General features: G+C 34.7%; 1 protein-coding gene and 1 pseudogene across 1 annotated transcript; one reads left to right on the top strand and one right to left on the bottom strand.

Moving 5' to 3' along the window:
• The first annotated feature begins 782 nt into the window (after nt 1-782).
• On the top strand, nt 783-3,800 carry LOC120766682 (annotated as a pseudogene).
• A 2,669-nt stretch (nt 3,801-6,469) lies between these two features.
• LOC120781275 (solute carrier organic anion transporter family member 4A1-like) lies at nt 6,470-9,336 on the bottom strand. Its single transcript, XM_040113471.1, has 3 exons — nt 9,288-9,336; nt 8,589-8,783; nt 6,470-8,523 (listed from the first exon to the last, which is right to left on the bottom strand). Exons 1-3 carry the CDS (start codon nt 9,314-9,316, stop codon nt 8,355-8,357), a joined length of 393 nt encoding a protein of 130 aa, XP_039969405.1. The 5' UTR covers nt 9,317-9,336; the 3' UTR covers nt 6,470-8,354.
• Between the last annotated feature and the right edge of the window lie 1,818 nt (nt 9,337-11,154).

The raw sequence follows: 11,154 nt of genomic DNA, 5'->3' as shown, positions 1-11,154 counted from the left end.
TATTAATATGTATGATTTACAATTCGTGTGTATCTGCTGCTACTAAGCAGCTAGCTATTAGGATATTCTCACAAATTTCAAAATAACGAAAAAGTAAAAAAAGGAAAACTAGGAAGCAAGAAAATACCAAAATGTTGATTTTAATAATCACATTATAATTTATCAATGGATTTACAATTCAAAACTATTAAAATAAGCAAAATACGCCATATATCGCATGTATACACATGTGTTGGAACAGCTGTTTCTTCATACGGCACGATAAATTTCACCATCAAACTATCCTTATATTAGGGACGGTATGTTATTCATTTTAGTCACAAAGACTATTAAGATATCTTAAATATTAACCGATTATGCGGTATAAAGCCAACCCGAAGTTCGAAATTCTTGATATTAGGAATATGGGTTTATGGAAAGTATTGACCTGATTTCATCCATTTTTAGCACAAGGTATGCCTATATCATAAATTTATTTTTTCCCTATATCAATACTAGACCTCAAATATTCACCGCTATTGTCGATAAAAAGCTAGGGCGTAAAAGACTTATTGTGGCAAGGAACAGCCATACAACTTTAATTTGGCACGAGTGGACGGACAGGCAGTCACTCGTCTCGCATTCCTGATAATTTATAATATATATGTATGATTTCATATCTATATCGATTAGTTTTAGGTGATACAAACAACCGTAGGTGAACACAACTATAATACTCTGTATCAACATGTTGCGAGAGTATAAAAATCAATAAACAGAATATCATAACTACAACGGTCATAATGACAGTGTCGGAGAAATTTAAGTAACTTGTTATTGAGAAAAATCTACGATGCTTCAAGGGCATAAAATCTCTGCATGTAGATATAAGTTCATCCAAATGGCATCGATGGCATTAATATTTCCATTTACAGTAAAAAAAATAAAAATTCTGACAGATGAGAATAACATTTTTCCATTTTCGTCGAGAATTCAAGTGATAGAATAAGCATAGAATAAAATTTTGACAACGCACGAATATATACATAAGTATGTACATATAGTCACCTGAAATGCAAAATAACGTAACAACATTTTCGGAAATTTACAGAGGAAGGAATGAAACACGTAATAAAATGAAACATAAGTGAAACAAAATTTAAATATTGGTTAAAACTGAGCGATTGTCAAATTGTGCGGGATCCTACGAGAACAAACCTTTTTTACGGGCAGGTGTTCATGCAATATCGAATGTATGCTGGTGGGAGAAATGCATAGGCATTCCTCTATCTGAAGGTATGTTACATGACGGTCTTGCATTATCAGTTCACGTACGGCATCGATGTTTTCTGGCACAACGGCTGTTTTTGGACGACCTTCACGGAATTCGTCTTTGAGCGAGCGTCGGCCACGATTGAATTCGTTGTACCAGTTTTTCACAGATTCTGCAATGCTGTGCTTTCATGGCCTTGCATATTTCGTTGCAGGGTTTTTGCAATTTGTTTCAATGTGCAATCTTGCAAGAGCAAGAGAATCCCTCTATAAATTCACCCAGAACTTTTGCCGTGCATCAGACATTTGTTTTGACATACGTTCGTACGTTCACATCAAAACAAAACAAAACGAAGTATAACGAAGCAAAATGTTGAACAATTATTATTTTTCTGCTTTGCCATCCAATAATCGTCATTTTCGTTAACGATTATTAATTAGCTTATCAATTTAGCTTATCCAGACAAATTGTGTCTATTTGCTTTTGCAGGTTGTATTATGTCTATAATAAAGCCAGAAAAAGTTTCCGTTAAATAGGAGTATTTTAATATTCCTGTAATAAAGCAAATTCTCATAAAAATTAAAATGCAAATTGCGAAATTTCAAGCATAATAAAGAAAGACGTATGTGAACAGACCTTTATGTATTTTCATTTAAACAGCTGATACATTGCTGTGCCCTCAATATTACAAGTAAAAAGCAATTAAGAAAAGGTTCTGTGCGAACCAAAGTGAAGAAGATGAGTGAAATTGTAAACAAAATACTGTCTAAGCATTATCATTACTCATGGTTTACATGTGCAAACTTTTATCATTCATCTATAAAGAAAAGAAATAGAATACATGTAAGTATGTATTACCCTGGAAGATGCAGTGAATTGCGTTCTATGATATAAAATTATAAAGAATAAAGAAAGTATTGATATTGCAAACAAAGCAAGCTTTTGCACCTTCGCAGTACAAGCAAAAATCCGGTTATTAAGAACGGGTTGCGTTGCAAAAGTGCAAAATTAATCATCAGCGCTGCCATACCTGCAAAACACTGAGTTAAATAAATTGCAACATTCACAACGGTGAGCTTGCACTAATTAACTGAATGTAGGCGGCAATATTGTAGCACTTTTAATTACTACTGAATTCGTGCAAAAATTTGCGTTATTACTGTCAGAAATTATTTAATAAAATATATGAAGAGGAAATTACAACAAAAAAAGAATTAAAAGATGGACACAAAGCTTGAAATAAGTAAAATTATTATTACCATATGGCAGAGCATGGAAATTTGGAGTGCATTTACATTTAAACTTTTATCACGTAATTAATTAAACCAATCTAGAAAGTTGAGTTTAGAAACCAACAACGGAGCATACTCGCGATACATTCCAGAAATTACGCCGATCGATGCAACTTGGGATTTTAATAAAATGGAAGGGAAGCGTTGAAACACATGAAATGCAAAGAGGCGAATCAATGGTTAAGTCTCCTGAAGCTGGAATCACTAAGTGAGGAACTGGTTGTTGGTAAATAAAGAGTCTTAGACTTACTTAAGAAGTTGAAAAGAAAACTTATAATGAAATTAATGATACTTTCAGAGCGTATACAGAGAAAATAATATGTCCCAACTATGAGCGTTTGCAAAGATATTTGGTGTGGAAACAAGCGCAAGTTGTGGAGATTCTCGACTCGAACGACTCATTTGCCGATTGTTGAGCATTGATGAATTTGAGGAAAATAATGACATGGCGCAGTGGATGTAAAGGTATACGCTGATTACAATGTGCATTTGAAAACCTTCGTCCAGATGGAAACTGAAAGCATGAATTTTTGGAAAACAGAATACTTAGCAGAAGCGGATATTACTCAAATGCGCGTCAACCACTTCTACACCAGCACCTCTTACGATGTATTATATGAACAAGTTAATTGCCAGACGAAACGGCAGCTGCGGAGGAAACTTCGCCCAACGCCAGCATTGATGCTGCGAGCAACGAACAAAACGATTGCAAAGCGGGTAAAAAGAATCGCTGCGACATTTCCTCCACTCTCCGCCTTAAGTCAAGCAAGTCAGGAAAGCCGCAATGAAATGCCAACGGCTACGATTGAAATTTGAAGAATATAAATCGTGCAGGAATTTCAATTTGTCAAACAGAAAATTGAAGCCAGAAAATGGAGTTGAAAAAGCAAGAACTCGAATTAAGAAAAATGGAAATAGAGAGGCAATGAAAAGCTAAAAACCTCATGGAGATATGAGAAAAACGAACGAATCGCTAAATATGAATTGAATTTGCAAAATATAATGGACTGTAATGTGTAGTCTGCGCTCAGATTAGTGGTCGCGAACATTTTCTGGGTTGAAAATTTTTATATTCCGTCTAATTTATGTTGCTTTTGAAAGTTTGTTGTATAACCTAATTTTTTGGTGTTTTGTTCTTAGAGTTACAATAAAGAAGGACACGCCAAAATTATAAATGTAAAATATGTACATATATATATTTTTTATTCTTAATTATATGCTTGTGATAACATTTTTTTCAGACCGGTGTTATTTAGACTTAAAACTTATTTTAATTGGAATTTTCGGAATTCATAAACAAAAATTTAATTAAATGCGTTAGCCAATAAACAACATAAATATTTTCTATTGCAAAAAGTCTCAAATATCTTTGAGAATTATTTAAATCTAGTGTTATTAAAAGAATGTGTTGTGTAGAGGAGAATATTCGAACGAAATGCATTTCAGCAATACATGTATTCAGTTATACGGAGTAATGAAGTAGAATATGGAAACCAAAGCAATTGCTACTAAGCGCCAGGGCAATCATCAGATTTTGCATAATTTAATACATAATATAATATATTAAACGATTATTGAATAATTTAGAAACCATAAGTCTCTATTCCCATTCGTGGCATTGTTTACAACACTGGAGATTTTGTAAAAAAATCTAGCATTAAATTTATTTTCAGCTTATCAGAAAAACTTTTTACGGAGGATTTTAAATTTTCTTCTGAGGTCAAGCGATTGCTTTATTACAATATACATATTTGCATTATTATTATTAGTTTATGAATATACATACATACATATATTTGTAACATTTTCTGCATGTACATTTTTACCACAGTACGTAAAACTCTACAAACTCTACAACTAAGCAAATTGTAAATAAAACGCAAAATATTTAATTTTTTATTATTATTTATCAATATTTTTATTATTATTTATCAATATTTTTATTATTATTTATCAATATTTTATTATTATTTATCAATATTTTTATTATTATTTATCAATATTTTTATTATTATTTATCAATATTTTTATTATTATTTATCAATATTTTTATTATTATTTATCAATATTTATTTTGTCGCCTTCAAACTAGTCCCCTCCAGACGTAAACACTTTTCACAAAAACTTTTTGGGATGGCCTTCAGCGAATATTGTTTTATTTTTTCGATCGACTGTAAACATTCCTATGATTGTTGACTTGTTTGCATATCAAGCTAATAAACCCATTTCTCATCGGCAGTTATAATGCTCTCCATGAGTATGGGATCGGAATTCGCAAGGTCAAGCATTTCCAAAGGGACCTGTTTACGGTACTCTTAAAAAAAAATCCAGCTTTATCGGCACCAGTCGAGTAAGAACGCATGCACAAAATAACCACCAAAATTATTCGATTGGACTCGCAAAAGATGTCGAGCTCTCTTGCCATCTGCATCAGTTGAAGAGGTCGAAGGTCGTCCAGAAGGCTTTGTACCACTCGTAGAATTGGGTTTTTGACACAACTGAATAGCCGTAAGCCTTTTCCAACATTCTCAACGATTAATTTAGTAAGAAATATAAAATTTGAGGCAAATTCTTTTTACGATATTTTTATGCATTGTAAAAATCGCAACACATAACTGAAGTTTACCGATTTAAACAAATAAACTGGTTGACAGATCTCATTTTTGGCTTAGTGGTTAAGGTCATCGCACTAAGCTCCCACGCCACTGTTGACAGTCATAAATTCGAACATGGACGATGACAACAACTGATGAGTTGACGTTGCGAGTTTTCGAAAGAAAAGTTCTGCGAAAGATTTATGGTCCTTTACGCGTTGGCCACGCGGAATATCGCATTCGATGGAACGATGAGGTGTATGAGTTTGACGACAACATTGACATAGTTCAGCAAATTAAAAGACAGCGGCTGCGGTGGCTAGGTCATGTCGTACAAGGGGACGAAAATACTCAAGCTCTGAAAGTATTAGACGTAATAACCGCCGGGAGAAGCAGAGGAAGAGGAAGACCTCCACTCCTTTGGAAAAAACAGGTGGAGAAAGACCTGGCGCCATATTGCGAAAAGAAGAAACGACTGACGCGTTATTGTTAACTCGGCTATGATCGCAAACTTTCTGGGGACGAATACTTTCCGTACTTCTTGGAATAGTGTAAAACGAAAACATCGATCAATGTTGGAAACTAAACAAATTGTGGTTACTTCTTTAATAAGCCATTAGAAGCATTAAATTCGACATAAAATATGGTACGGTAGAGCTTTACTAGGAAGTTTTGTCAAATTTTACGATAGGCGTGGCACCTAAAATCTCGCAAACCTGCCAACCTATCGGACCTTATAGCCTGATTAATTTTCCTTTCTCCAGTAGTGAGGACGAGGCTTTGCTACTACGAACCTTCACACACCATCCGAGTCTATCAGATCGCCAGCATTGTTTCCGTGAAGTACACAGCATTTAACTAGTATCATAAATTCCCACATAGCTCGTGGTCTCAATCCAACACAATCCTAGGAGAAGCCTTGTCAAAAGTTTTTGACTCAGTTAATCACAAGCTACTCTAAGGCATTGAACAATATACACTTCCTCGAGGCTTGAAGAAATGGATCATGAATAATCTATTTTGAATTCAAAATTCTAAGCTGAGATAGTATACTCTACACGCTACTGTTTAACTTTTACATCTCGAAATTACCTCCTCTAGAGATAAAGAGCAGGAATAACACACGTAAGTCGCTAGCAGGCACTACCTTGGTGAAGTACTAGGAAACATTGCTGGCAACTCGACCAACCATTCATAACTAATGCAACACCAATATAGTCGCCTGGATGCAGTAAGACGCAGTTGAAGAAGACATAGACCTGCCAGAACACTATTCTTCGGAGCATCTGAACGGTGAGGCCTTTATGCTCCTGGTTAAGTTGTACAACACATTTGCACGTCTCACAGAACCAACTATGACCGCTTTCCTTATTCGTCGCCGTCCGTTCGTTTCCACCTCTTGAAAACAATTCGTTTTCTGGACCTTACGTTTAGTGACTTGAGTTTAATTTAGCGCTGTCCCCCAATCAGGCTCTAGATTTTCACTGCAACAACAATAGCTTCTCAACATACTGTTTCTGTAATAATGGTTTTCTGTCACCTAGAAAAGGGGTGCTACGGAGAGTCTACCAATACAGTTTTAATAGAGAGACATATTTTTTGCGAAACGATTAACTATCATAACTTTTTATTATATTATTCTGTTGTCAATATGTTTGTGAAGTGCACTAGATTGGATACATTCCTCTAGCATAGAGAGGTTTGGGTTTCGTTCATCCTGAAATCCGGCAAGAGATCGCATATATCGGCCGAGGATTATAGACCCATTAGTCTCTCCTATTTCCTATGGAAAAGTTAAAAGAGAGTCTGATTGATCTGTCCTTATGTAAGAGGAAGAATTTGAAAAAAATCGACTTTGAAGTGCATAGCATGAATATTACAAAGACATGTCAGTGACCTCTTGCATACGCTTGTCACTTGGTACGATAGGACCATAATGAACAAAGAGTTTGCAGTGGGGACCTTCCTCGATGTCGAGGGGACATTCAAAAACGTATTAAGCATTCATGAGAGCTTTGAATAAATTTGGTCTTGAATAGAACTTTAAGCATCTCATCTTCAAATTTATATGCGATAGAACGATCGCGGCGCAATGGGGTAGTACGCGAACCACGTAAAATGTAGGGTGTCCATGAGAAGTTCTCTTGCAACTTTTCTGGATCATGGTTCGTCAAAGATTTTCTGGAAAGACTTGAGGAAGTCGGTCGCTGGGTGATTGCCTACCTGGACGGCGTAAATCTTATTTTTGAAGAAAAATTTCTCAATACCGTGTACTAGCTAACAAAGGGCTGCCTTATCATCGTGAGAAACTGGGCTGCTGAAAATGGCCTCTCCATTAACCTTAGCAAGAACGAACTGGTTTTATTCTCTAGGAAGTACAAAAACCAAGGTTCTCATTTACGATGGGAGATGGGTGAAACGTGTGTACGGCCTACTGGCAGTGTTCAGCACCTAGAACTAATCCTAGATAGGAAGGTCTAGTGGAAATCCAACATCGAGAAAATAACCATAATATACTCATAAAGGGCTATACATAATAGTCTTAAGTGTGAACCCTGCTTTGTTGAGGGGTCATCAACCTAACCTAGTCGGTATGTTGTAAGATTGAGAGTAAGGACGAATTTCCTTTACTGCTGAGGACAAGGTCTTCTATGTTTTCAACTGTTGGGAGAGTTTTTTGTTTAAAACTTTATACATACTTAGACACAGCTGTTGGTCTCAATGTTTTTTTAACACATTCACAGTACAAGTTTCAAATTGATAAACAATTACATAATTATTTTCCACAAATATTTATTGATTATACAAATATTAGAAAACTACTGTTACAGTTACGCTTGCTCTTAACATTATAGGAAATCTAAAGAGTACATACTAAAATATATAAATACCGAAGCCTTTATGATAGCCGTGACTGTAATCAGCTGACAGCACATACATATAAGTCGACTGCACGTGTAAAGCGAGTGTGTGTGTTTGCTTATGCCGAAATGGCGAACCACCGAACTGTTTTGATGCGCTTTCGTTTTTGTTTACATTTCCAGATTCGGTGAGCGGGCAGAATGCGAGTAGAAACTGCTTTTACGTTTTTGTTTTGAGTATTCCTTCTAAACACGAGCACACACACTTATATGTATAAATAAACGAACTTGTATGTATGCGCTCGCATATGCACACGAGTATGTAAGCATGGGGATGTGTTCAACTATTTTTCATTCATTTGGCCTCGACCGTGGCCACTTTCGTTATGTCGGCACTGTTGTTTACAGTCTGTGAGTTATCGCTGTTAATTGCTGACTTTTTTGGTGGTATGTAAAACCACAGTGCGCCAAAGAAAAATATAACAGACAGCGTTTTGCCAACCAGTGCTAGCAGCCACATATACCTAGAATGTATGAATATAATTATATTATTTTGTTTGTTTTTGGTTAAAATATAATTTTTACTCACTTGCTCATGTTGTAGTTGTCGTAGACCAAGCAAGCCCCCACACCGCTGCCATCTTCATCGCAAGTCTCCTGCCAAAGAATGCATGAATCATCAATGAGCTTGCCGAAAATCATTGGCGCTGGTATAGTGCCGAAAAGCCGCACTTTTATCCACTGTATACCGAGTGCAAACGAACGCTGATCGTCGCGCACACACCTGAAGTTGTGATTAGAATATCATACATATGTGTATAGTAAAGGTGCAGTGAGAATTAAAAAAGATAAATATTAAACAAAAATAATAATAAAAAAATTGAACGCATTTTTGAAAATAAAACAAATTAGCAAGCAACTAAGGAAGCGCTAGGTGCGTGTGTAACCGTACATTTTATACTCTCGCAAGGAAATATGTATGTACATATGTGTTCAAAATTGAACATGTTCGTTGCTGCCAAGGGACGGACAACAACATTATATTTAAAAACGTTTATATATTATTAAATCTTACTATTGATACAGTCCACTATTATTAGATATCTATGTTCAAATATATTGAACATACATGCACATAAACATAAACACATACTAAAAATGCATTGTCATGCAAACCAATAGCAATCAACAGACAATAACACAAACATTACAAAGGATAAGATGTTTACATATGATAACCCATGGGTTCTTAGAATACATTGTAGCAACTGTCGGTAAATGTACTCACATTAAAACAAATCCAAGGTCACACAACATGTGCACTTGAAAACAATACCATACCATGTAGCATGAACAATATGCTACATATAGTACATATGAACATACACACATACACATATATTAAGATAGTTCTTAAAATTGTATAAGTTACGCAATCACTTTCGTGAGAGCGAAAAAAAAAATACAATTTTAGTTTTAGGCGGACAGCGATTCCGCGTTTATTGAGTTTAAATTAACAACTGCCCAACTCATCTAGTTTACAAGTACTTATATTTATATTAAAGCTAGGGCTATGCACTTAATTATTTGCATCACCAGTTTATTGTACTGAGCAGCAGACTGCTGCAATAGCAATATTGTTTCAGTTTGCGCTTTGCGCAAGCTATTCTTTGGAAAGTTAATATTTCTGCAATAATGCAATATTATTGATTTCCGTTGCATAAAAATTGGCACAACCAATATTGCAATTAATTCCGGGAATTTGAATGTTAACTATTCTTAAGACACGTGCCGGAAGTTGGCTGTGGGGTTACTAACATCTTTGGTGTTAACTCTTCCTCTTAAATCGATTGTCCCCAATCGGTGTTTTTGTAAAATATTCTAAGATATTGCGACTTGTAAAAATGGACCGTTTTTAAATTTGAAACGTCTTCAGTTTTTCCTTGCGATACTGGTGATACATATAGCTTGTGCTTGTGCTTAATTATGAATACCAAAATGAATACCACTAGTACTATAATAAATACTAGTGCGACATCAGTGCTTAGACTAATTATATGCGTTTTATAGTTTTCATTCACTAAGAGTTTAATGTGATCATCTTGATTTAATTGTTTTAAGTACAAAGATTTCAACTTTAGATTTGGAAAAGATGTATTTTGGTATTTAATTTTTGTTATCATATTTGGCAAAATAAATTGATCGAATGCTTTCATTTTACATTAGAAAAGGTTTTATTCATTACTCTAATTTCACAGTTCTCAAATTTAATAAGAAAATTTCCTTTAATTTTTATTTTCATTTTATTACAATTGTGTACAATTTCAGAATAGAAATTCTTAAATATTAGTATACCAGGTAAAATTTCGTTTACAACGGTTTCTTCAAAGGTTTGCATATCGCAGTATGCTTCTTCGAAGTTTAGTATATTCTTTAAATAATCATCTACAATTTTTTTCAAATTTTGTTTCAGATTTTCCTTTACATTTACATTAAAAATATTGTTCATATTATCCACTAGTATTTCATAATTTTTCAATATGATTGTTTTATTTTTGGCATTAGGGATAGGCTCGAACAGGATTTTGGATAGGATATCTCGTGAATAGTTAGGAATTTGTCCAACGACCTTAGTCGTATAAGTAAGTTTCTCGTCGGGCTCGGAGAAGAGCTTGGGATGTGTATTCACGATTTTTCTCATAACATCTCTCTGTTTAGGAGACAAATTTTCTTCTTTTATGTTAATAACGTTGACACTTTGCGAAGGAAGCTGTTTAAGGCTAACAGTAAAACCGTTTCTTAATACCATATAATTTTTGTCGGTGTGTATTATTGCTTTTAGTGCTCTAAGCGTATCGTTCCCTAAAATACCATCAAATGTTTTCAATGAAGGCATTAGATAAAATCTTATTTTATCCTCGATTTTGAAAAGTTTCATGTATGTATGTATGCTCGCTGATTTTTATATCACCAATAATAGATCTAGCATAGAAGGGACTCTCGTTTTCTATGCGTTTTTTTACTAATTCGGGCTTAACATAATTTTTAGAAGATCCTGTATCGACTAAAAACTTCAGAATGTTACCGCTCTCCGTCTTCACTTCGAAATAAGGGAGCGAAGAGCTACTCATGCTAAAAATGGATGTCACTTGGTT

The sequence above is a fragment of the Bactrocera tryoni genome, chromosome 1 (genome assembly GCF_016617805.1).
Source record: "Bactrocera tryoni isolate S06 chromosome 1, CSIRO_BtryS06_freeze2, whole genome shotgun sequence".
In the NCBI taxonomy this organism is placed as follows: Eukaryota; Metazoa; Arthropoda; class Insecta; order Diptera; family Tephritidae; genus Bactrocera; species Bactrocera tryoni.
Note: the sequence above shows the minus strand (reverse complement) of the source record. Positions and strands in the feature narration are given on the sequence as shown.

Coding starts and splice junctions, on each gene's coding strand:
- LOC120781275 (XM_040113471.1), bottom strand. CDS start 9,316: ATGTTGTGTGACCTTGGATTTGTTTTAAT. Junction 8,784..9,287: donor GACCTTGGATTTGTTTTAAT/GTGAGTACATTT, acceptor TCACAACTTCAG/GTGTGTGCGCGACGATCAGC. Junction 8,524..8,588: donor GACAACTACAACATGAGCAA/GTGAGTAAAAAT, acceptor CATACATTCTAG/GTATATGTGGCTGCTAGCAC.